The following is a 27,846-nucleotide window of genomic DNA, read 5'->3' on the forward strand; positions in this document are numbered from 1 at the left end:
AAACTTGTCTTTCATTTCTAGTGACATTAATTTAATTGGCACATCATCCACTAATATTTCCACTAATAATAAAAGTCGCTGATTGCAAAGTGTAGTTAGTGGCAGATGGGTTAGTGGGTTGTCAGATCAGATCAAATCAGCGTCTTGAATAATTAAATTAAAAATGTGCACCAGAGACTTATGTAACCAAAGTTAAGCAGAAATTAGTAGGACATAAATTGAATTCCACATCGAAATGTGTAAAAAACGTCTGTGCTGCTAAAGATATTTCACTCAGCAGATGTTAAGGAAAGCTGCTAGCTTTCAGGCATTCATTCCTGCAAAATTGGGGTTCGTGACGTTTGAGTTGCCAAGGACAGCTAGTAGCTTGACGAACTATTGATGTAAGGTTAGTTAGCCATGAAGCCCAGGCTTTTAAATTGAATGTTTCCTGGTGTGGTTCGCTATCGTCAGGAAAAGGTTATGCTGTAAAATGATGCCAACAGCTTACCTTGGAAATGACAAGAATGAAGCAGGCTCATCCTTTTTGTTTTTCAATCCATTATCATTCCTTGATCTTTTGAAAGGAACTGAGAAAACTGGCATAGTGATGATGCATTTGCAGATGCTTTAGTATATGATAAGTGATAATGGTACTAGAAGCTTTTCAGCATCATTTAAAATTTCTTCTCTTGTCTGGATAACCAGACAACAAGAACCAAATAAATGGCATTGTCCTCCATTTGTATTATGGAGACAGGTTTGCTTTGGTGTGTAGGGAAGAACAACTAAAAATATATTAGAAATTAGAATAAAGTTTTTTGCTTGTTTGTTTGTTTTCATTCCTTATGAAAATCTGAGCCAGTGTGGCCCAAGAATATTACATTGTTTGTTAAAATATTAATTTGTAAAATCTGAGTAGTAGTTTGGGCTTAAAAAATTTTTAAAGTATAGCTTGCTATTACTGGTAATAGCTATTACTTGCTATTATTATAAACTTACTATTACTGCTATTACTAATGTCAGATTTCAAAATCTGTACATAATCAAAATGCCAGAATCAACGAGCTTTCTTTTTTTGTTGTTCTTGTTGCAATTTTAAAGCATGCTATGAATTTACACCAGATTGTTATCATGAGATATGTGAATAATAGTGAATAATAGGGAATAAGTACTGGTAAGTATCATTCTTAAAATTATAACAGCTTTTAAATTGTTAGGATATATTTTTATTTTGTTATATGTATTTATAACATCTTGACTTTGTTTTAAATGATAACAGAAAGGAAGAGATAATTTACTTAATTTGAAAAAAATTCAGTGCTGTTGCTTTTCACAGTTTCTTTCTGGACACCCCCACCCCAATTATATTGAAAGATTTCCTGTGATTTTTGGTTAATCTCTCATATGTAACATATGTACATGCATATAACAAAATATGTAAATAATTTTTAGGCAAAATAACTGAACATTAATGAACATTTTTAAAGAAACATGTCAAAATAATATTAAAAGCAAATAATATCAAATAATTTAAATGTTTTTTCTTGAACATGTAAATATTTTTGGCCAATAATATATATTTAGAAATAAAGATCATGTTGTTACTTTGTTCATTTGTTTGTTGTTTGGTTTGGTCCAATGATTTTTTTTAGCCCCCCCCTCTTTTTTAAGATTAAGGAGCTACTGTTTCCACCTTCCCATGCTATTATAACTTATATGCAGATTTTAAAATAGGGAAACTTTTGAGTGAGTAAATATATATGATACAATGTAACTAAAGGAGCAAAATTACTGCTGGTTTTCAAATAATATAGTAAAAACAACATTAAAATCTTCAATAAACTACACATAGTATTGCAAGCACAATTGAATGCAAGAAAAACATAACATTTGGAACCTTGGTGACTGTTAACTAGAATAGGTATGTTAATGTTGACTGGTCTTATATGATAAGATTGTTGCCAACTATATGCACTAAGTACTTCTTTAGGAATTAATTTTTTATAAAACTGATACTACTATAAGACATTTGTAGAAGATGAATAATAGTTTATTAGTCAGATATAGAGAAATAATAGACTAATTTATCACAACAGACATGATGCCCAGAGTTTACTACTATAAAGATGGTTCCTCATTCAATCTCCTATGTCTTAAAAGAACTGGAATAAGCATATAATTTACCTCTGTATCCCAGATTTTTCAATGTATAGCACAAGGGTTTCTTAACCTTTTTCTGTATCATGGATACTTTTGGCATTCTGATAAAGCCTATGAATCCCTTAGAATATTGTTTTTCAGTGCATAAAATAAAATATATAGAATTGCAAAGGAAACCAATTATGTTGAAAAAAAGATGTAATTTTTTTTCCCATCCAGGTTTTTGGACCCTTCAAAATCTATCCAAGGACCTGTTGCTGGTTCATGGAACTTAGGTATAAAACCATTGGTATCTATACTTGAAGAGTCAATGCTTATTATTTACTGAAGGTCTTGTAAAATTACATTGAAATTTATTTTATTTCATTAAGCTTAGTTTTTTAATTAAAAATAAAAGCCCACCACCCTAGAACTCTGAAGACTTCTTTAGCTGTTGTATTCATTTATGCTCTTCTTTTCCTTTATGGTTCTAAGATTCTTCCATTCTTCAACCCCACTTCAACCCCATGAAGAACCAGGATATAATAGAATTAGAACTTGATTTTGTGATAAGTCCTCTTTATTCTCCAACCAAAGAAATGTTATATCTCATTGTTCCTTCACCAAATATTTCTTGAGGACTCTTGTGACACAATGCTGAGCTTTGTAGAGAAGATCTGGCTTTTGCCTTCAGGGAATTTGTAGTTTAATAGAGGAAGTACAAGACAGAGTTATACCTAATATGAAGCAGGAAATGGCCATTGCAAAAAAAGAGGGAAGAGGTACTATGAGACTGGCCTTAAAGGATAGGTAGGATTTCTTCAGAGAGCAGTGGGGCACAGCAGTGACATGATGAATGCTGGGAGGTGACAGTAGTGAGGTTTGCTGGAGTAAAGGGTATAGGAAAAGGAGTAGTTTTAGATAAGGCTAGAAATAAGGTTGGTGTCAGATTGTGGAGGGGGTTAAACATCAAGCAACATCAATGGGGAGGGAGAAACCATTAAAAGGCTTTAAGCAAAGTGATGACATGATATACTTCAGAGAAAATAATCTGGCATCCTGTGAAAAATGGAGGGAATGGAGGGAGGAAAGGAGGGGAGACAAGAGAGAGAGACAGAGAAACAGAGAGAGAGACAGAGACAGAGAGAGACAGAGACAGAGACAGAGAGACAGAGACAGACAGAGACAGAGACAGACAGAGACAGACAGAGACAGAGACAGGCAGACAGAGAGAGACAGAGACAGAGAGAGAGAAGTCAGGGAGAAATAGTTTAGTGAAATAAAAATCCTTCCTAGATGGATGGGAGATGATAACCACCTACCTAGGGATCTCTTCAGGGCCAGTAAAGTACCAAGCCCCTTGGCTCTAGAAACAAAGTTTATTTTTATAATAGGAGTAAAGGGGTTAGGTAGGTTCCTAAAGCTATAGATCTAATCTCCACCCACCCTCTTCCACCTCTAAACTCCTTATCTCTACCTAAAACCCAGAGAAATCAAGCTATCTGACTATAAACTAACTTGCTTAATATGGATTATCAAAAGGATAAAGAGGAAGGGCTCACAGATATATTTGAGCCTGGGGTTGACTTCACTAAGTAACCCAGAGTCCCAGGTGACAAACCCTTGAGATTACTTTAGCTAATTGGATTTCTGACAGATGGATCTCAGGCAGATGGTCTCTTCAGAGAAAAAGTAGTCTGCTCCAAGGCAAAGTCTCAAACCAAGGAATCACTAAACTTTCCATGAGATTAGGATTTCCAAGGGAAAATGCCATAGCAAAGATCCTCCTTCCAGCTCAGCCAAAACAGGAATGACAATTAAAACAGTCAAACCTCAGAATCTTTCCCCCCAGGGCTTGTATCAGATTCTCCTCTTTTCCTCTTAAAGCTAATCCATGAAATTTACTCTATTCCCTTACCTACATTCCTACACTAGGGAGCAGTAATAAAGTTGGGGCTGGAAAAGATGACAGAAATATTTTGAGATAGAGACTTAGATCTAGTCAAGGGAAGAGAACACTACATTTTGGGCACCTATTTCTAAGGTTGGTAACTTCTGGACCTATAATTTGAGGAAATGGAAGAAGGATGGAGTCAACATACTCCCTTTCCTCTTCTGGTTCCAAATCCACACTCTGTTGTTATTTGCTAGAATTCTTCCTTTAAAGTTTGTGGCTATCCAATTATACAACTCTCCAATGAATGCTGTCTCAGTCATCTAATGACCTCAAGAACACTGTCCATCTTTCTCAGTGATTTTGGTATTAAGCTCATCATCTTTCTTTCTACTCTCTGTTCTGCTGTCATTCTTAGAGACTATAATGATCATCTTAATTATTATTCTAATACCCTAAATTCACAGTTCTTCAACTTTTTCAACTTTTATGACCTTCATATCTTTCTATTTCAGGTACTTATTTTATTTACCTTTCATCAAGAACTATCTAATATGAAGATCATAATTTCTGAAATTCCCCTCTCTGACCACAGTCTATTATTGATTCCTTTCAGATTTGCTCTTTACTCTCATAGAACAGAGAAACTTCTCATTCCTTGCTCTCTACTAAGTTTTGACCCAAGAGTATATTTTCTTTCACTGGCCTCCTTAATCTTCTGTTGTTTCTGAGTTGGTAACAACTAACCCTGGGCCATTCCTATCATGTGTCTTGTTTATTCCTGTCCTCAAATAGCTAAATAAATACTCTTGTAGAAAAATCAGAAAACCATGCCGATTCATTGACTATTAGTCTGTGTCACCTAACCTCTCTTCCAACAAGGTATTTTCCATCAAGGAAGGGGAGGGAAGGGAATAGGCACTTATTATACACTTACTCTGTGCCAAATGCGTTGCTAAACACTTTACAAATATGACCCAAATCACTTAAGATTCCTTGAAAGATATAACAATAGAAATAATCTTGTTCAAGACTCTGAGATCATAAAAATCAGGTGAGGCATAAAATAGGGAAATGTATGCTTGCCAAAGATGTTCACCTCTATAAACAGAGGCAAATCTAGCAGAGAACCCAAGTTAAAGAGGAATTCCTGGTAGATGGTGAGATCCTCCAAATGCTTCTATTTGAGGATGACATTGTACTGATTTCTTTAAGCCCTGGAATTTCTTTAAGCTTCCTGGATGGCATCTCAAACCACTCAAAAGAGTTTGACCTCACAGGAAAGATGAAGTGAATAAAGAATCTTTATTTCCCAGATTATGATTTGTAAGTGGATGGACAAACTGTAGAGATATTAGCTTCTAACACAAGTATCTGGCATAGACAGTACAAATGGATGAATTGGGCCTAGAATTAAAAAGGGGGAGGAGAATAATATGGATTAACTTTAGAAAATGGAAAAGCTACTTTAATGATCCCAAGCTTCTTCTAGAAGCAAAGGCCCATCTTTTTCATAGCAATATTGTATTATTGTTGTCTATCTAAGAATAGATAACAGCCTCTGAATAATTGAAAAATGTTCATCCTGTGCAGGGCCATAGAGAGGTGTTGTAGTATCACCAGGTAGGAATTCTGAAGAACAGTCACAAATTTCATTAGAGAACTATATAATAGAAGAAGAGACATTGGTTCTTCAAGGGTGAGGGATAACTAATAGTCTTTCTTTATCTGGAGAAATTGAGGAAGTACTCCAACATGTTAGGTGGGTCCCCTGTGGCAAATGAACAAGAATCATATAGATGGGTTGTATATTTATCATTGAAGGAAACATAAAATCTATAAGATCACAGATCCATTTTGAATTATCAAATACTTAAAATCACATTCCTCACAGTGTAGTGTAGTGGAATGAGCATTGTTCATGGAAACAGAAAACTTGAATTTGAATTCTGACTCTGCCCTTTATTAGTTATGTGATGCTTGGTAAGTCCATACATCCAAACCTCAGCACCTTCATCTTCAAATAAGTATAATATTTGTAATCTGTAATTCATGAGATTATTTAAAAATTTTTTACATTAAAAAATTCATTAAAAATGTTTTGATTTCCAAATTCTCTTTCTCCCTTGTCAACCCCCTCCCTACCCATTGAGAAGGCAAACAATGATACCCTTATGCAAATTCATAAGATTATTGTGAGGATTAGATGAAAATATTAAAATTCTTTGCAAATTTGAAAGTGTTATGTCAATGTAAACCATGATTATTCCTTGCTCTCTTTCAGATGACTTCACCTTCTTTCCTGAGGAGATCAAAGTCATATGATCTCTTGAAAGTGATTTTGTATAGCCCATAGCTGAGGGAGAATTCCCTCAAGAAAATCTATTGGAATTTTTTTTTTAACCCTTACCTTTTGTCTTACAATCAATACTGTATATTGGTTCCAGTGGTAAGGGGTAAGAGCAATGGGAGTGAAGACTTTCCCAGGGTCATACAACTAGGAGATGTCTGAGGCCAGATTTGAACCTCAGACCTCCCTTCTCTAAGCCTGGCTCTCAATCCACTTAGCCACCCAGCTGCCCCCTATTGGAATTTCTTAAATGACAGTTTACTATCTCAGCTCAGTTCAGTTTTGTATAGTTTTTTTTTTTAACCCTCACTTTCCATCTTGGAATCAATACTGTGTATTGGTTCTAAAGCAGAAGAATGATAAGGGCTGGGCAATGGAGGTTAAGTGATTTACCCAGGGTCACACAGCTGGGAAGTGTCTGAGGTCAGATTTGAACCTAGAACCTTCTATCTCTAGGCCTGACTCTTAATCCACTGAGCTACCCAGCTGCCCCCCAAGTTTTGTATAGTTTTAATTGTTGGTTAATTTTTCCTTGAGTCAACCCTAAATCTACTCTGGCTCTATAGTTTTTACCCACTGACTCTAATTCATCCCTCTGATACTGAGCAAAATAAGCTAATTCCTTTACTCCATGATAGGTCTTATAGACTTAAATAACAGCTTTCATGCCTCCCTTAAAACCTTCTTTCTAGGTTAAATGTCTCCAGTTTCTTCCAACATTTTTTCATACAGAATGGTCTCTATTCCCACCAGTAAATATTGTCTTTTATATAGTGCTTAATATGTAGCAGACATTATACTAAATGCTTTATAAATGTTATTTTATTTGATCTTCACAATAACACTGTGAAGATGCTGCTATTATCATCCTCATTTTACAATTGAGCAAACTGAGGCAGACATTTGTCCAGTGTCACAAAGCTAATAAGTATCTGAGATAAGATTTTATCTCATCTTTCTGATTCCTGGCCTAATATAGTATCCACTGAGCCACCTAAGCTGCCTTGGTCACCCTCCTCCACCACCCTTCCCCCTGCCCTGCTTTGAATCTTCTCTTGTTTGCCAACATCCTTCCTAAAATGTGGCATCTATAGCTTAATTTATTATTCTAAAAATATACTTCAATTCACATAATTTATAGCTTTTTTGGCTGCCATCCTATAGTACTGTTGGTTCATATTGAGCTTGTAGTCTACTAAAATCCCCAGATATTTTCTACACGAAACATTGTATATATATAGGTCTACCTGTTTTGTACAATGTGTTTTTTGAACCCAAATGTGGAACTTTATATTTATCCCAATTAAACCCCATCTTATTAGAAGCAATCCATCCTTCTAGCCTCTTAGTGATCTTAAAAAAATACTAGAGAATGGGAAAAATCCTACAAGACTGAGACAAACCCTGTACCATTTTTTTAAAGGGAAAAAGGTAGGTTTTTTTTTTTTTTGATAGGTATAGATGGACTGTATTTGGTATTGATTATGGAAGAAAATATACATTTTATATAATGAAATTAGTGGGAAAAGCAATGGAATGATGAGTTTCTTTTTTTTAAAAACTTTTTAATCATTATTTTATTTGGTTATTTACAAACATTATTCATTGGAAACAATGATCATTATCTTTTCCTCACCCCGCCCCTCCCACCACTTCTCCCATAACGGGGGCACAATTCCACTGGGTTTCACATGTGTTCTTGGTTCGAACCCATTTCCATGTTGTTGGCATTTGCACTAAAGTGTTCATTTAGTGTCTCTCCTCAGTCATTTCCTCTCAGCCCCTGTAGTCAAGCAGTTGCTTTTCATCAGTGTTTTTACTCCTACAGTTTATCCTCTGCTTGTGGATAGTATTTTTTAGATCCCTGCAGATTGTTCAGAGACATTGCATTGTCTCTAGTGGAGGAGTCCATTACCTTTGATTGTATCACAATGTATCAGTCTCTGTGTACAATGTTCTCCTGGTTCTGCTCCTTTCGCTCTACATCAGTTCCTGGAGGTTGTTCCAGTCTCCATGGAATTCCTCCACTTTATTATTCCTTTTAGCACAATAGTATTCCATCACCAACATATACCACAATTTGTTCAGCCATTCCCCAATTGAAGGGCATCCCCTCATTTTCCAATTTTTGGCCAGCACAAAGAGCGCAGCTATGAATATTCTTGTACAAGTCTTTTTCCTTATTATCTCTTTGGGGTACAAACCCAGCAGTGCTATGGCTGGATCAAAGGGCAGACAGTCTTTTATCGCCCTTTGGGCATAGTTCCAAATTGCCCTCCAGAATGGTTGGATCAGTTCACAACTCCACCAGCAATGAATTAATGTCCCTACTTTGCCGCATCCCCTCCAGCATTCACTACTTTCCATAGCTGTCATGTTGGCCAATCTGCTAGGTGTGAGGTGATACCTCAGAGTTGTTTTGATTTGCATCTCTCTGATTATAAGAGATGTAGAACACTTCTTCATGTGCTTATTAATAGTTTTGATTTCTTTATCTGAAAACTGCCTATCCATGTCCCTTGCCCATTTATCAATTGGAGAATGGCTTGATTTTTTGTACAAATGATTTAGCTTTTTGTAAATTTGAGTAATTAAACCTTTGTCAGAGGTTTTTATGAAAATTGCTTCCCAATTTGTTGCTTTCCTTCTAATTTTAGTTATATTGGTTTTGTTTGTACAAAAGCTTTTTAATTTGATGTAGTCAAAATTATTTATTTTACATTTTGTGACTCTTGCTTGGTTTTAAAGTCTTTCCCTTCCCAAAAGTCTGACATGTATACTATTCTGTGTTTACCTAATTTACTTAAAGTTTCCTTCTTTATGTTCATGTCATTCACCCATTTTGAATTTATCTTGGTGTAGGGTGTGAGGTATTGATCTAATCCTAATCTCTCCCACACTGTCTTCCAGTTTTCCCAGAAGTTTTTATCGAATAGTGGATTTTTGACCCAAAAGCTGGGATCTTTGGGTTTATCATATATTGTCTTGCTGAGGTCATTTACCCCAAGTCTATTCCACTGATCCTCCTTTCTGTCTCTTAGCCAGTACCAAATTGTTTTGATGACTGCTGCTTTGTAATATAGTTTGAGATCTGGGACTGCAAGGCCAACTTCCTTTGTATTTTTTTTTCATGATTTCCATTTATATCCTTGATCCTTTGTTCTTCCAAATGAACTTTGTTATGGTTTTTTCTAAATCAGTAAAGAAATTTTTTGGAAATTCTATGGGTATGGCACTAAATAGATAGATAAGTTTGGGTAGGATGGTCATTTTTACTATATTGGCTCGTCCTACCCATGAGCAGTTAATGTTTTTCCAATTGCTCAAGTCTAGTTTTAGTTGTGTGGAGAGTGTTTTGTAGTTGTGTTCATATAGTTCCTGTGTTTGTCTCAGGAGATAGATTCCTAGGTATTTTATTTTGTCTAAGGTGATTTTGAATGGGATTTCTCTTTCTAGTTTTTGCTGCTGAACTATGTTGGAGATGTATAGAAATGCTGATGACTTATGTGGGTTTATTTTGTATCCTGCAACTTTGCTAAAGTTGTTGATTATTTCCATTAGCTTTTTGGTTGAATCTCTAGGATTGTTTAAGTAGACCATCATGTCATCTGCAAAGAGCGATAGCTTAGTCTCCTCCTTGCCTATTTTGATGCCTTCAATTTCTTTTTCTTCTCTGATTGCTACTGCTAGTGTTTCTAGTACAATGTCAAATAGTAGAGGTGACAATGGGCATCCTTGTTTCACTCCTGATCTTATTGGGAATGCATCTAGTTTATCCCCATTGCAGATGATATTGGCTGATGGTTTTAGATATATACTGTTTATTATTTTTAGGAATGACCCTCCTATTCCTATGCTTTCTAGTGTTTTCAATAGGAATGGATGTTGTATTTTATCAAAGGCTTTTTCTGCGTCTATTGAAATAATCATGTGATTTTTGTTGGTTTGCTTGTTGATATGGTCGATTATGTGGATGGTTTTCCTAATATTGAACCAGCCCTGCATCCCTGGTATAAATCCTACTTGATCATGGTGGATGACCCTTCTGATCACTTGCTGGAGTCTTTTTGCTAGTATCCTATTTAAGATTTTTGCATCTATATTCATTAGGGAGATTGGTCTATAGTTTTCTTTCTCTGTTTTTGACCTGACTGGTTTTGGAATCAGTACCATGTTTGTGTCATAAAAGGAGTTTGGTAGAATTCCCTCTTTGCTTATTATGTCAAATAGTTTGTATAGTATTGGGATTAACTGTTCTTTGAATGTTTGATAGAATTCACTTGTGAATCCTTTGGGCCCTGGGGATTTTTTCTTAGGGAGTTCTTTGATGGCCTGTTGGATTTCATTTTCTTATATGGGATTATTTAAGAATTCTATTTCTTCTTCTGTTAGTCTAGGCAGTTTGTATTTTTGTATATATTCATCCATATCACCTAAATTAGTGTATTTATTGCCATATAATTGGGCAAAGTAATTTTTAATGATTGCCTTGATTTCCTCTTCATTGGAGGTGATGTCCCCCTTTTCATCTTTGATGCTGTTAATTTGCTTTTCTTCTTTCCTTTTTTAAATTAGATTGACCAGTACTTTGTCTATTTTGTTTGTTTTTTCAAAGTACCAGCTTCTTGTCTTATTTATTAAATCAATAGTTCTATCACTTTCTATTTTATTAATTTCTCCCTTAATTTTTAGGATTTCTAGTTTGGCTTTCTGCTGGGGGTTTTTAATTTGATTGCTTTTGAGTTTTTTTATTTGCATTTCCATTGATTTCTGCTCTCCCTAGTTTGTTAATAATATATGCACTCAGGGATATGAATTTACCTCTGATTAGTGCTTTGGCTGCGTCCCAAAAGGTTTGAAAGGATGTCTCGCCATTGTCATTTTCCTTGATGAAATTATTAATTGTTTCTGTGATTTCTTCTCTAACTAAACGATTTTGGAGTATCATATTGTTTAATTTCCAATTAGTTTTTGATTTGGTTTTCCATGTACCATTACTCATCATTATTTTTATTGCCTCGTGATCTGAAAAGGCTGCATTTATTATTTCTGCTTTTCTGCATTTGTATGCCATGTTTCTGTGACCTAATGTATGGTCAATCTTTGTGAATGTGCCATGTGGTGCTGAGAAGAAGGTGTATTCCTTTTTGTCCCTATTTATTTTTTTCCATATGTCTATTAACTCTAATTTTTCTAAGATTTCATTCACTTCTTTTACCTCTTTCTTATTTATTTTTTTATTTGATTTATCTAAATTTGATAATGGTTGGTTCAAATCTCCCACTAATATTGTTTTATTGTCTATTTCTTCCTTCAATTCTCCTAGTTTCTCCATTAAAAATTTGGGTGCTATATTATTTGGTACATACATGTTGATTAGTGATATTTCCTCATTATCTAAAGTCCCTTTTAACAAAATATAATTACCTTCCCTATCCCTTTTAATCAGGTCTATTTTTGCTTTGGCTTTATCAGATATCATGATTGCAACTCCTGCCTTCTTTCTGTCAGTTGAGGCCCAGAAGGTCTTACTGCATCCTTTAATTCTGACCTTGTGGGTGTCAACCCGCCTCATGTGTGTTTCTTGAAGACAACATATGGTAGGGTTTTGGATTCTAACCCATTCTGCGATTCGTCTACGTTTTATGGGTGAGTTCATCCCATTCACGTTCAAAGTTATGATTGTGACTTGTGAATTCTCTGGCATTTTGATATCCTTCCCTAATTCTAACCTTTCTTCTTTAGCTCTAACCTTTTAATCCAGTGATTTACTTTAAACCAGTCCCCCTTGTCCCCTCTCTTGATATGTTTCCCTTTCTAGTCCCTCCCTTTTTGTTCCCTCCCCCTCACCCCTCTATTTCCCTCCCCTTTTGTTTTCCCTCTCCCCCTCTCCCTCTTGGTTTTCCCTTCTCCCTTCCCTTTTTGGGTAAGATAGAATTCAAGATCCCAATGGATCTGGATGTTTTTCCCTCTCAGAGTTGATTTCCCTGAGAGTAAGGTTTAAGTAAAAACTCTCTTCCTCTCCTTCTTATAGGAGTTTTCTTTCCCTCCCCTTCCCGTGTGAATTTTTGTGTGAGAAAGATTATTCTATTTAATTTTTCTTTTCCCCCTATTTACACAATACAGTTTCCATATATTAATAAATATAGATTGATATAAATGTAGTCCTTATAGAAGAGAGTTTGAATAAATGAAAATATAACAATTTTCTCCTTTTCCCTTTCCATCATATTTACCTTTTCAGGTATTCCATGCTCTTTGTTTTTCGATATCGAACTTTCCACAGAGCTCTGGTCTTTTCTTTGCAAAAACTTGGAAATCTTCTATTTTGTTGAATGCCCATACTTTCCCTTGGAAGTATATAGTCAGTTTTGTTGGATAGCTGATTCTTGGTTGAAGACCCAGCTCTCTTGCCTTTCTGAAAATCATTTTCCATGCTTTACAATCATTCAGAGTAGAACTTGCAAGGTCTTGTGTGACTCTGATAGGCATTCCTTTATATCTAAATTGTCTTTTTCTGACTTCTTGTAGGATTTTTTCTTTTGCTTGAAAGCTTTGGAATTTGGCAATTACATTCCTGGGAGTTGTCTTTTGGGGATTTAGTGTAGAGGGTGTTCTGTGAGCTCTGTCAGTGGCTGTATTGCTCCCTTGTTCTAGAATCTCTGGGCAATTTACTTTGATTATATCTTGTATTATGATGTCGAGTTTGCTGTTTATTTCTGGATTTTCTGGTAGTCCAATTATTCTTAAATTATCTCTTCTTCCTCTATTTTCCAAGTCTCTCACCTTGTCAGTGAGATATTTTATGTTCTCTTCTAATTTCTTGATCTTTTGGCTTTGCTTTATTGATTCTTGCTCTTTTACCTGATCGTTGTCTTCCTGTTGCCTAATTCTGACCTTTAAAGCCTGGTTTTCTTTTTCAGTTTTGTCTAACTGGTTTTGTAGTTGCATGAAATTCTTTTGCATTAATTCCCACTTTTCCTGCCAGAAGGCTTCTATCTTTTTGTTCATTTTCGATTCAAATTTTTCAAAAGTTTGTGGAGAGTTTCCATTTCCTTTGCAAGGTTTCGGTGCATTTGCTTATGTTTCCTCTTCTATCTCCTCTGTATTTTGTATTTTTGCTCCATAAAATGTGTCCAAAGTTGCCCCCTTCTTGTTTTTCTTGTTGTTTTGAGGCTTTTTTTTTGCTTCTGTGCTGTTTGCCATCTGTATCTGAGTGAGGAGGGCTGGCTCTTCTGTTATCTGTCTGGTGTTCAGTGGCTTTAGCCCCAGGCAAATTGTCTTCCCCAGGAAGCCTGGAATTGCTGGTGTTTCGGTGTTACAACTCTCCTCAGTCCCCTCCCGATGCTTCTCTGTTGCCTTACTTCTATGCTCTGAGCCTGGCTTGACACTCTCAGATGTATTTCAATGCCTTTGCTTGCCAGAGGAGCCTGCACTCTGAGGGGGGAGGGGCGTGGCTTTCCGGAGCTCTAAGGGCTGGTGATAGGATTAACCTCACACTGAGTATGCCCTGAGGCAGGGATGTTAGGTGAGACTCAGATGGAAGGATCTGGTCAGGGGGCCACAGGCTCCTCCTGTCTCTCTCTGTTTCCCTGCTGTCTGGGTGCCCCCGTGACTGGCTCAGGTCATTTTCAGGGCTCGGCTCTCAGAACAGCCGGCTCCCAAGGTCCCCCTGCCTGCCCTGAGGTTCCTGCTGCTGCCTCAGACTCAGGGCTCTGGGTTGGGGGGATGGGTCCTGGGACTTTCCCTTTGCCTACTCCTTAGATCTGAGTGATCTTGGGCTCCGACTCTTGGGGGGCCGTACCTTTTGATCCAGATCCAGGTCCAGGAGGAGTGTTCCCGGGGTCTATTCTGTTGTTTGTTTTGAATTTCGGTTCCCTAGGAGCATTCAGTTTGAGATTGGTAAGGAAGGGTTTCTGGAGCTCCGAACTTTAGCTTTCTCTAAGCTGGCATCTTGACTGGAAGTCGGAAAAAGGTAGGTTTAAAACTGCAGACTAATGAACTTGACTGGCCAGATTCTCTAATTAAAGACATAAGTTATGAACACTTGAGAAAGTGGTAATTACTAAGAGATAGCTTAGGGTCAGGAAGAAATGGTCATGATAGACTCAATTCATTTTCTTTTTTTTTGCTAGGGCTATTAGAGCGATCAACTTGGGGAATCCATAGACAGAGTATGTAGGTATTTCAGTGAAGCATTTGACAATTTCTCATGTATTCACAATTTTGTGGATAAAATAGAATGTGGATTAATTGAATAGAGTTAGGTTATTTTTATTTATTCTTTTAAAAATATATAATATTTCAATTTTTTCCAGCGATCCATAGCAGCAGCTTAAGGTAGGAAACCTCACTCTCACATCTCCACCAGGCCCCATGGTGACCTTCTGAATCTTTGTATCTTCTTTCCTGCATGAGTCTTACAGAAACTCAAATAGATTGATCTTATGTACTATACAACCCAAAAATATCAGTGTGAATAAATGTTTATGTACTGTTGTTTGTATACTTACATTTCTTTAGTAATCCACTTCATATGTTGCTTGAAGATCTATGATTTATGCTTCCTGTTATGATTCTAATGTGTATGTGGATGCATTGACCTATATGTGAAATTCTAATTTTTAAAGACTGAATTTCACCCATGACCTTTGATCCTCCTTTTCCTTTTGATCTACTTTTCTTTTTATGTCATTCCTTTCATCTTTTAATTTTTTTGCCTTATTTTTTTAGCTGGTCAATTCTGACTTAAAAAAAAAAAACACCTTTTTTCATGTTTTAGTTCATGTGCCTCTGTTTCCAGATGTCTTATTTTGCTTTTTAAGTTCTCCTTTTCCCAATTTTCTTCAACATGTCTTATTTGTTTTTTCAATTTTTTTGAGCTTTTCCAGAGCCTGAGTCCAGTTCCCTGGAATTTTTGAAGTTTTGCATAATGTTCCTTGGTCCTCCTCTGTTGGTTCTGTTCTTTTTTCTTTATCAAAACAGAAGCTTTCAATCACAATTTCCTTCTTTTTCTTCTGCTGTTTACTCATATTTTTTCTTCTTTCCCCCTCCTTGTGGGATGTACACTTGCTCCTCTGTTTGTTTGCTGGATCTGTGAGTATAAGCTTTTCTGCTCTGAAGGGGATCATAGGTCTTCTTTGCTCTGCTAGTATCCTGGATTAGACCTCTTGAGCTGACATGCTGAGCTAATCTTCCCTGAGGCCAAATCTTCATCATCTATTGAAGAGACTGAAGGTGCAGAGGCTGAAGGTACATAACCAACTGGTCTTTTCCTCTGCTCCTCTCTGCTAGATGCCTCTCTGCCAGCCACAGTCAGAGCCCTGAGCTTTGCATGGTGGTGTCAAGGTATTCTGTTGTGGTTGCAGCCTTTGCTCTGGAATCCACAGTCAGCCTGAGTTCTACTGCAGGTCTCAGTGCAGTAGGTGGGGGAGGAGTATTGGATCTTTCTCTACTCCCTTTCAAGTTGTATGGAGAAGGAGAGTCCTGTGGCTCTGTATTGTTGTTGGGTTTGGATTTCTATCTTTTTTGAAGTGGTTTTTTTATTGATATGGCATAATAGTCACAGAGGTTTTGGCTTCTGCTGCTTCTAAGCCACCATCTTGATTACACCCCCTAGGCTACTTTTAGAATGGTTGAATAATCTGAATTATATCCAAGGAAAAGTAACTAATGGATCAGTGTCAACTTAAAGAAGAAGATATTCAATGGAATGTTCCCAAGATTGGTCCTTGACCCTCTGGTTTTCAGCAGTTATATCAGTGACTTGGAAAAGTTTTGGCTGTATGTGCATCAAATTTATATGTGTCAGAAACCTAGGAGGAATAGCTAACATATTGAACAATAGATTTGGAATTTAACAAGATTCTTATAATATAGAATATCTAGCTAAGATGGAGATTATTGTTGGAAATTTTTAGAAAGAGGGAATTACTGAACAGGCACAGATTAGACCATTTGGCTTCTGAGATTCTGAGATTCTAGGCTTCTTTTAAATTATATCCTTTAGGTGGCACAATAGATAGAGCAGTGTGCCTAGAGTAAGGAGGATCTCAATTCAAATTTTAAAAGTTAAAATTAAATCTCAATAATAATATTATATTTTAAGAGATGTATTAATGATCATTAGAAATCAAGGAATGAAGAAGATACAAAATAAAGGCCATGTGCCCATAGCTGGTTAGCCATTTTTTAGTCAACTCCACTCACCACCATTAATGCTGATTTTCCATCAGAGAGCAGGAGCCTCCAAAGCCCATGCTCTTTATCCTCTGTCTACAGGAAGTATGTAATGACAGGAAGTCAGTGGGCTCTTGGGATATTTTTTTTAGGGTAACAGATTTTCAATCATACATACCCCCTGAGACCCACGGAAGACTAGTCTCTCCAGTGGGTCTTGTAAACATACCAACTTTGAAATTGCAATAATTTGAGGATAAGAGGAAAAGAGAACAAAACCAATAATTTCTAGGTGCATTGACAAAAAGACAATTAGGGGGCAGTCCCCTTTTGGCATAAAGTATACATTCAAATTAAATGTTCAATCAACCTTCAGTTCAATCAACCACACCCAAAGTTCATTCTGGATCTTCTTGATGTAGCTTGTAATCTGTGGAGGCATCTTTATGGTGCCTTCTAAGAAGAGTTAATTTTCTGGATTTGGAGAGGTATCATGTTTCTTAACCTAAAATTACTTTCAAAAAGAGTTTTAAATTTGCAATTTAAAATAATAATAATAATAATAATAATAATACATTCCCCCCTGAAGAGGGTGTTGAAAAACACAGGGATCACTTCGGGGTGGATGGCTGAGTTATGAGGTATATGAATCAATTGGCAAGAGAAATAAAAAATATTTAAAAAATCCAAATAAAAATAATATTTTCTGGATGAAATATAGATTACCAAAGTCTTATGTATAAAAATTCTAAGTAAAGGAAAAATCAATCCATAACAGGTCCTTGAATCAGGGCACAATTAAAATGATTTAAGCAATTATGCATTTATCCAATCAGTAGCCAGGACTATAGAAAGTTTGCCACACCATGAAAGACAGAAAAGGGACTAGATTATAGGAGCCAGTTAGGAGCCAAATTTGAGATACTTGGTAGAATGTGGGACAAGGAAGACCTGCCTTTAACACATGTTAAACAGCCTCAACCTTGAACCCCTAACAAGTTCAAGTCCTCTTGTTTTGACTTAAAATTTTCATGAATTACATTGGGATTGGTTGGTCTCTTTGACCTTGTGCTCAATAGGCACTATGCAGTTTAGCTTTGTGCTTCTCTGGCACTGTGCAATGGCTCTTTTTGTATTCTCTTGTTCTGGAATCAGACAGAATCACTAAGCAAAGTCCCACAATTCTTTTTTTTTTTTAAATATATTTTATTTGATCATTTCCAAGCATTATTCGTTAAAGACATAGATCATTTTCTTTTCCTCCCCCCCACCCCCCATAGCCGACGCGTAAGTCCACTGGGCATTAGATGTTTTCTTGATTTGAACCCATTGCTTTGTTGATAGTATTTGCATTAGAGTGTTCATTTAAAGTCTATCCTCTGGCATGTCCCCTTAACCTCTGTATTCAGGCAGTTGATTTTTCTCGGTGTTTCCACTCCCATAGTTTATCCTTTGCTTATGAATGGTGTTTTTTTTCTCCTGGATCCCTGAAAGTTGTTCAGGGACATTACACCGCCCCTAATGGAGAAGTCCATTACGTTCGATGATACCACAGTGTATTAGTCTCTGTGTACAATGTTCTCCTGGTTCTGCTCCTCTCGCTCTGCATCACTTCCTGGAGGTTGTTCCAGTCTCCATGGAACTTCTCCACTTTATTATTCCTTTGAGCACAATAGTATTCCATCACCAACATATACCACAGTTTGTTCAGCCATTCCCCAATTGATGGGCATCCCCTTGTTTTCCAGTTTTGGGCCACCACAAAGAGCGCAGCTATGAATATTTTTGTACAAGTCTTTGTGTCCATTATCTCTTTGGGGTACAGACCCAGCAGTGCTATGGCTGGGTCAAAGGGTAGATATTCTTTTGTCGCCCTTTGGGCATAGTTCCAAATTGCCCTCCAGAATGGTTGGATCAGTTCACAACTCCACCAGCAATGAATTAATGTCCCTACTTTGCCACATCCCCTCCAGCATTCATTACTTTCCTTTGCTGTTATGTTAGCCAATCTGCTAGGTGTGAGGTGATACCTCAGAGTTGTTTTGATTTGCATCTCTCTGATTATAAGAGATGTAGAACACTTCTTCATGTGCTTGTTCCCACAATTCTTTTTTAAACAATCAGTGGTATCATTTTTATAGTCTCAAGCTTTTGGGGCTTGCATTGACATTATAGTAAATATATTTTAAACTTATATTACTGAAAAATTAAAAAAGTTAAAGAAAATCTTCTCAATGCTGGTGACATGTGCTTCAAATACAAAATAGAGAGAAAAAATAAAACTGAAATAGTATATTGCACATGCAAGCAAAAACAATAATAAAAAAGTTTTAAAAGCCAAAAATATATAGCTTATAATCATTGACACTCTGTCAGCTAGGGAAATGTAGAATACAAAGGTTTCTCACCAAAAATGAGACCCATTCCCTCTTCAAACCTGACCATAATCCACCATGAGTACAAGCAAATGATTTTCACAAAGTAAGAGTTTTTTTTATAAATAACAATAGTACAATATGTAATGCACATTCAAAAAGTATCAAAATCCCCAAAATTATAATAGCCCATTTAATGACAATAGCAAACAAACCCACTATGATATTTCATATAAGATACTGTATGAACACCCCCCCCCAACCCTATGAACTGATGGATATTTGTCACAATGTTTACAGACATAGCAAATCCTTCAACCTTGGCAAGTATATTTTTAAACAGAGTAAAACTTATTTGGGTCTAGAACATCACCAAGAAATCTCAATTGTTCTGGTGGAAGTAAATTAAACTGAAGAATTTTGCAGGAGCTCTTTTTGGCTTCCTGTTTCATAGAAATACCTTGGTAGGAACATTTCTTTTTTCTCTGCCTTTAATACAACATTCTTTAAAATATAAATATAAAAAACCCATCCATTTAGAAACCACTAGTTAACTAAAATTATTTCTGAAATTCCTTTAACATTACAATTAAATTCTTAGCTTATTAAATTCTCTAAAGGCTGTTAGCCAGGTTGAGTCCATCTGTCATCTATGTGAAAATTAATAAATGCAAAATGGAAAAAAAGGGCTGTTTATGGGCTTTTACAATATTTTACAATATTTTGTTCAGTAGTCATAAGGGAAAGGTTACAGAATATATCTAATAGTTAAAACACAGTGGATTAATAATTCAGTGTAAAAGAACAGTATCGAATACATTAATATATGAATTTAAAACATCAAAATTAAATCTTAAACAAAACAATCAGGAAAATACAATAAGATACAGAGACTTTAATTAAAAAAAATGGAGTCTTAAAAGGCTTAAAATTTCTCCTCCAGACCCTTTGAAGTTCCTTTTTTAAAAATTCAGATCCCTATTGTCAGCACTGTGGGATCTCCCATAGGGAGGGAGAAAGGGAGAACATGGGTTTGAGGAATCTCAAACTGGATGAATCTTAGAGACTGGGTAGGCTCAAATGGCAAAGGGTTGTAGGAGGATGAATTTCTCCCCTGAATCTCAGGCAAGATAATTGAAAGGATCAGTGGTAGAAAGAAAAAACATCCTAAAGCTGGAAGCTGTTTGAAATAGGTAATGTAGTGCTCTTTCATAGAATATGCCATGATTGTAATCAGCTTCCTGTTTGGAAGAGTTTATTCCTTCTCCCCATCCCTCCTGAGGTAAAACGCTAGTTTCCCCAGAGGGGGTTAGGAGGCTAATTGTTGCCTAAGGAAAAAGACCCTCTTTTTTTTTTTACCATTTGCCCAGAGGAGCGACCAAGGAGTTGTCTTCTTGGTGCTTCTCATGGCAGCAATCAGCACAGCAGGGGCAGCAATAGCAATCAGGGTCAGGTTGAGGTGGAGGCCAATTTGGGATCAGAGCTGGAGATCAGGAGGAGGATTTCTGGAGACCTAGGGGTTGGGGCTGGGTGAGCAATCTGGGTCCAGAAGATCAGGAGAAAGCAGTATTAGCAGCACCAGAGTCAGCACCAAGGAGGAACAAAGGACTCAAGCAGTTGGATGAGAGAAGCGGTTTATTTCTTCTTTGCCAAGAGTCCCCCTGTCAAAAATAGCCCAGTCAGTAGGGAGAGCAAGCAACTGGGCAAAAAGTAGTAAAAGAAAAACGCAGCAGCTCCAAAGAGAGTTGGACTTTGTGAGGGTGGGTGGGGTGGACAAAAAGCCTTGACAGGAGAAATGTGGCTTAAATTTTTTTTATCTAGGCTATCTTAAAAATTTGAGAGGTTCTTCTCTGACTACTGGTTGCCATCAATGTAAAAGTTAAAATTAAGTCTCAATAATAATATTGTATTTTAAGAGATTTATTAATGATCATTAGAAATCAAGGAATAAAGAAGATACAAAATAAAGACCATGTGCCCATGGCTGGTTAGTCATTTTTTAGTTAACTCTACTTACCACCATCAATTCTGATTCTCCATCAGAGAGCAAGAGCCTCCAAAGCCCACGCCCTTTATCCTCTGTCTACAGGAAGTATGTAATGACAGGAAGTCAGTGGGCTCTTGGGATATGTAGTTCTTTTTTTAGGGTAACAGATTTTCAATCATACAAAATCTGGCTTTAGATACTGAGTACCTGTGTGATCCTGACCAAATCACTTAACCTCTCTCAGCCTCAGTTCCTCATTTGTAAAATGAGAACAATACTACCTATCTCCTAGAGTTTTTGTGAGAATCAAATGAGATAATATTTGTAAAGCATTTTGCAAACCTTAAGGCACTGAGTAATATTATTATGTTTCAGTCAAAATGGGTGTCTAGCCATTCTTTATTCCTTTTTAACCTTTCAAAACTTCCTTTTTTTGTGCCCTTTGCTTAGAATAAGTTCTTTCCCCCTATCTCACCTGTTGAAATCTTTTTTTTTCACATGTTACCTCTTCCAAGAAATATTCTCCTGCTCCTCTACCACCTTCACAATTTGTGGACAGAATGTAAAGATATGGGCTAATAAAGTTAGGTTGGTTTGGAATTGGAAATGACTAAATCCAAAAGGTAGTAGTTATCAACTTGATGCCAACTTGCAAAGAGATCCCTATAGGAGTACTCTGGGGATCTCTGTTTGGTTTACTGCTATTTAACATTTTTTTCTAATTGATGACATTTGTAAAGACCTAGATGGTGTGTAATTAGAATCCTGTACCCTTGGACTTAATTTCCCAGAATCCCTTTCACATTGCATCCTTACATGTTGTACATTAAAGTTTCTGTAACTCCTCTCTCTCTCTCTCTCTCTCTCTCTCTCTCTCTCTCTCTCTCTCTCTCTCTCTCTCTCTCTCTCTCTCTCTCTCTCTCTCTCTCTCTCTCCCCCTCTCCTCCCATATGTTTGGTCCAGGAAGTTTTTCTTTACTAAGGCTATCACTTTCCTTTACTTCAAGTTATTATTAATAAATCTTATAAAATATAATTCTTGGAGTATTGAATATTACTTTTTAATCTTACAGTGGTATGCTTTATCAGATTTGCAAGTGATACCAAGGTGGAAAGAAGAGCTAACACACTACAGGGCAGTCAGAATACAAAGAGATGACCAGCATGATGGAACAAATCTAATAAAATTCAGCTGAATATAGGAAGACATAGATAAGAGTTGCATATGAGAGGGAGACATGAATACATTGTAAACCTTAAAACACTACATATGTGTTTGCTATTATTAATATCTGCATTGTGCATATTATAGATGGAGAAGGAAAATATTGAAGGAGGGTGTGATGTTTTCTTATTTTGGTGAACAACAAGAGTGAGAGTCTAGAGTCAGGATTTAGGTGGCAGTGAGTAATCTAGGAAAAATGAGTAGAGGAGATGAGGAAACTGGTTGTCATAAAGCTTTTGAAAAATAATAGAAATTAAGTTGGAAGATATTTCAAAAGTTATTAAATCTAGTCAGTCAACAGGAATATCACCAACAAATAGCATTCAGCCTCTATTTCAGAACTCCAGGGAAAGGAAATTCACCACCTTCAAGGGCAATCCAACATGCAAAGTTCTCATTGTTATGATATTCTCTTTACAAGTAGAAATCTTATCTTCAGCTTCTACTCATTACTTTTTTTTTTTAAAGGCAAATGAAAGAGATCTCATCCCATTCCCATTTCAATCTTCCAAATATTTGAAGATTTCTATCAAGCCTTTTTTTCATGAATTCCAACTGCAACCCCATCACCAACTGTTTCTTTTTTCCTCAAAGCTAAACATTACTGATTATTCAAATACTGTGGTCTCTAGTTAACTCACTATTCTGGTCTTCCTCTGGATAACATTCCAAAGTGCTACATGTTGGATTTGGCATCATGAAGACTTCATTTAGAAAACTGCTTTCAGGTAGTTGCATGACTCTGAGCAAGTTATTCATCCTTGCTCAGCCCTTTTCTCGTTTGCTGAGATAACAATAGCACCTACCTCACAGGGTAATTGTAAGGATCCAGGAAAGGGAAGATGAACAAGCATCTACTGAGCACCTATTATGTGCCAAGCACTGTGCTAAGTGCTTTACAAATATCTCATTTGAAGGTCACAACACTCCTGGGAGATAGGTTCTTTTATGATCCCCATTTTACAGTTGAGAAGTAGCTCCTCTTGTTTTTTTGGTTCCTGATTTTATCTTGTAGTGAATCAGCTATGTATTTTCTGTGGATTTGATAACCATGTCTATAAAATAGGGGGAACTTGATTACTGCTTCTATTTATAACCAAGCAGAATAAAAATGGGAACCCAGACTTATAAAGTGCTTTAATATTTAATAATAATGATGATGATGATGATGATGACAAAAGTAATGAGCTCACAAATTTGTGGTACTTTTAAGCTTTACGAAATGTTGTCCTCATGCCAGATTGAATCAGGTGGAAGTTGCGATTTTCCCAGGGTCATATATCTAGTAAGTGTCTGAGGCTGAAGTTTAACTCAGATCTTCCTGATTCTAGATCCAGTGCCTATCCACTGGGCCACCTAACTGCCTAATCAGATCATATGAGATATTTTATGTAAAGTGTTGGGGACCAGCCCCTTACGACCCCTGAGAGGGAAAGGGGGAAAGAGAGAAGGAACGGGGAAGAGAGACAAAGGTACGGACAGCTCTCACATAGTATGCAAAGAGAAGTCGTTTATTGAGGCAAAAGCATGGTATATAAAGGAAAGGGGGAGAGAGAAAGATTAAAGATGGAGCTTGGCCAGAGGCCAAGCTCCTGCAAGGACAGCCATCGCCTAGCCTGAAAGAGGAGAGAGGGGGAGAGAGAGCGAGGCGGAGCTTGCTGGGCCATAAATACCATTTGCTACGTAGTACATAGGGATGACCCTCATTGGTCAATGACAAGGCATAGGTGTGGTTTCTCTTAACCAGGGGAGAACAAAGAAACCTGTTTTCCCGCCTAACCTGGGAGAAGCTGGGGTCAAGGGTCAGAGGCCTTCCCAGCCATGAGCACTACTGAGCATGCCCAAGACTGACTGTTCCCCTTGCCCCTGGGCTGCTACATCTCCCCCTTTTTGTTTTACACACAAATGAATAGTGTAATATCAAAATGTAGCAACATTACAGCATTAACAAATACAAACACTCTGGTGCATAATCATATTCTGATACAGAGATGAAAAACCCATCCTAATTGTATAACTTAGATATCCCAATCAAGAATGAACATCAGCATAAACTGATTCAGTGATCAATCTTAAAAATTCCCAACTGATCTTTCTATCTGCCTGTCTGCATTTCAAGATCAATGCAACAGTCTTAGTAGATATAAAAATGTTAAGAAAATAATTTCTACGCTACTGATCCTGATCTAATGAGGTAGAATTCTATGGTTCACATGACAGGTGCAATAACCAAACATGCCACCATTCACAGTCTGGACTATCAGAAGTTGTCAGCCTTTTCAACAGTTAGCAAAATACTATCCATGGAGATGAAGGATAAGTCCTTCCTTTCTCTCGTCCTGATACTGCATCTTGGGGATCTTTCTGTGCTCATTGCCAGATGCCTGCCACATTAAGAAACTGGTTGGTAGCTCGATGCCAGGACATCCAGCGACTGAGGGTGTCAGTACGCCATGTCTCTGCATTTCCCAACCTCAAACATCCATTTCACATGGAAAATGTAACCGTGGCTGAGGCTGTCTGGTCCATAATGAAAGATTCATTATGATTCCCCTTACATGCTATCAGACATCACTCTCCAGTATGGTCATCTGAAAATTAACAATTGCTGTCATGTTCTCATGTTCACCGACTGTTGAGTGACTGTAATTCTAGAAATCTTTGCACCTTCATAATTCTGGATCAGAGCATTAACAGTACCTTCTTTGTACTCAAAGTTCTGGCCTTAATAGTGTAAAAGAAAAAATCAAGGTTGATCAATCAAGAGTGACTTTAAAAAGTGTCCTCTAAAAATATAAATACTGATCTCTATAAGATTCCTCTCCCTTTTCTTTTTGTTTGTGTGTTGGGAGAGATCCCTTCAAAGAAAAACATCCTCTCTAAACATTTCTGGAGGATCATGTTATCACATGTCAAATGATCTTAGAAAATCGATCCTGGGAACCTGATCCCAAAATTAATACAAGATTCTCTTGGCTCTTGGCTCACAGTCTATGTGGTATCTTTGAAACTGAGCCAATGTGAAATATCAGAACTTACATTCCCAATGATTTCTAATTCCTGATCTAAATAGATCAAAATTCGCCTTGTATATGAACATAATTTTGCACCATTACAGGCTTTGCAAAAACATCAATACATCAATCACAGTGCAATTTTTAACAAATACCAATATTCCCATCCATTTTACATTCTCAATTGTAACTTAAATAACCATGATGGTGATAATGAAGTAATATTTCAAGTTCTGACTGCATATTCCTAATGTCTTCCTTATGTTAAAATCTCTGCTTGTATAAATAAACCCATCAATATGGTAACCAAGCCTATACCATTACCAATACTTGCAAAATTCATTCCACCAAACCAATGTTTGGGTAAATAGAAGCTTAAGTTGTTTCCCATGTAGAAACAATTTCTACAGTTTCTTGTACCTACAGCATTTGACATAGCTTTTTCATTCCTAGTTGTCAGTGAATAATATTCAATGTGCTTTTTCTGCACGCTTATCTGTGCCTATTGTGTCATGTGTTTAATCCATACTCCAAAACAGTAAAACTTAGATTATACTTTGCCCTTGCTCCATGTTTTTGTGCAATAATAATTTTTTCCACCTAGGAGAGACAATGACTGCGCGTCCACAGAAATTGTCAAACCTAGAGTCCTCAGTTTTTCATGAGGTCTTACTTCCATATACCAGAACATCTTCCAGTATATGAAAGGGAAGCCAATAGATCCCGAATCCAGCGGCCGTCTGAATTCTGGGACTGTTGGAGGAGAGCAAGACATTTTTCCTATTAAGATATTACGCACAAAGACAGGGTATCAGGAGTAATGGTTAACAATGGTATTAACACTTAACTACTGCTATGGTAGTCAGCCCTTAATGTAATGTCAGGAACATAATCTTTGCCTGGATGTCAATGATCTCTTACAATAAGTCAAGTTCCTGATTAAAGATTTCCTAATGTCTTTTTCTGATCTCTCATCCTTTCTTGAGAGTAACATTAGTGTCATCTGTCCATTAAACCTGTCTGTGCAGCATTTTCTGCTTAGCACCTCATTTTTGATGTCAGAGGTATCAGATCTATGCTATGAATGAAAGTTTTCTATCTCCTACTTCTTTGGAGAATCATACCAAGGTCTATACCCTTGTTGATAACAGCATTTCTTACAATACAAGTGGTGGATTTACAATGCATACAATATACATTTCTTTTGACAGTATCATATACAAAATACAAGGTATACATTAGTAGCTAGACAATTTGTAGCTATTTCATCTCAATCCCATCGCAAAGTCTTTGGAATGTGGGATGTATCTGGTGTCTTGTACAGACACAAGTGTGATTTTGTCCTTCTGAGTTAGCATACTTGATGTTGCTCTGGGTACCCCATCTCAAATGCAGCATGACAAGTGTCCGTCAGTGGCCTAATAGCCAATGTCTCTAATAGTGTAATGTCATTGTTCTGGAGTGATATTAGTCACCAAAGAAGTGTCCTTCCAGCGAGTCTGGATTGTGGCTGGCATGTAGGTAGCTGATGCCATCACCTTCCGTCTGCTTCTCTTCCTGGTCTGTATCAGTTGGCATGAAGCATGACGTGGGTGACCAGATGTTTTCATTATCTGTGAACATATAAACAAGACCTCGACCCAACGTTATCATCCCCTTGGGTCCCTTACAGTCTTAATATCTTGATGATTTTTAACCCAATTCAGGTATCTCACACAATGTGATCTTTATCATTAAATTCAATATTGATTGTTACAAAGCTTTAACTTATATTATTTCTGGGGTGTAGAAAAGATAGATGATTAGTGATACCATATCCACCTCTTTTCCTTATGAAAGTGGAACAGTCACAGCTTAACAAAATTGACTTCTAGATAAGTCTGATTCTAATAGAGACATGTTGTTCGCAAATATAATGTACCCTTTTAGATCATAATCATCATTACATTTTGGATAGCAATACCCTTTTTGTGCTACAAGTGGACAGCATTCCTTATACTGTCATAATATTCCCAATTATACCCTTTTGTATTTGATCAAATTTGGCTAACATGGAACAATTCCAATAATATGATTTCAAGTTACACATTGTACCAATACCATTCAAAATTGTCAGGCATGTAATAAAGTTAGATCTTTTACCAAATACCCATATATTCCTAGAACAGAATATCTGTTAGTGACTCAATGATACTCTTCTGCATGTACATTGTTTCTCATACAATTGCATGTGTGTGTGTATAGTGTGTTAAACCTGCCTATAGGGCAGCCTTTACAGTCCATGTGCTGCTTTTCTGGTGTCCTGTGCCAGACACCTCTGCCTTCTGTCCTTCTTCCGGGCAGATTTTCTTGCCATCAGATGCTCTTAATCATCTTCCATGGACTCCATGTATCTGAGAAAATAAACAGAAAACCTCGACCCCAAATGAAAGCCTCATTGGGTCTTAGAAAGTTAGAAAGTGACAGAACATATATACCTTCAGTTTTTGAACCTTGGGGCTCATGAATTCCTTTGAGCTCTTTGTACCATAGCTTGCATGTAAGCCATGAGCTATGCAATTTAGCCTTTGCATTGCTGTTAAAAGCCCTGCTATTTCAAGCTGTTTGGAATAGACAGTTGTGCACAGATATTTATAAAATCTGCAATCACTTTGCTCACTTCTTCATTTGAGCTTGAACCCATAAACCAGGAGAGTAAGTAT

General features: G+C 36.8%; 1 protein-coding gene across 3 annotated transcripts in view; it reads left to right on the plus strand.

The window, feature by feature from the left end:
- The window catches only part of LOC100616802 (zinc finger protein 883-like), a 41,897-nt gene that overhangs the window by 651 nt on the left and 13,400 nt on the right, over positions 1–27,846 (plus strand). For 2 of the 3 annotated variants that reach the window (XM_007488631.3, XM_056822805.1), the window contains exon 2: positions 2,362–2,417. The exons of the other annotated variant lie outside the window; for it this stretch is intronic. In XM_007488631.3, coding sequence (XP_007488693.1) covers positions 2,407–2,417 — 11 coding nt within the window. In that variant the 5' untranslated portion in view covers positions 2,362–2,406. The remainder of the gene's footprint in view (positions 1–2,361; positions 2,418–27,846) is intronic. 3 annotated transcript variants of the gene reach the window in all.

Source organism: Monodelphis domestica, chromosome 3 (genome assembly GCF_027887165.1).
Source record: "Monodelphis domestica isolate mMonDom1 chromosome 3, mMonDom1.pri, whole genome shotgun sequence".
Taxonomy (NCBI): domain Eukaryota; kingdom Metazoa; phylum Chordata; class Mammalia; order Didelphimorphia; family Didelphidae; genus Monodelphis; species Monodelphis domestica.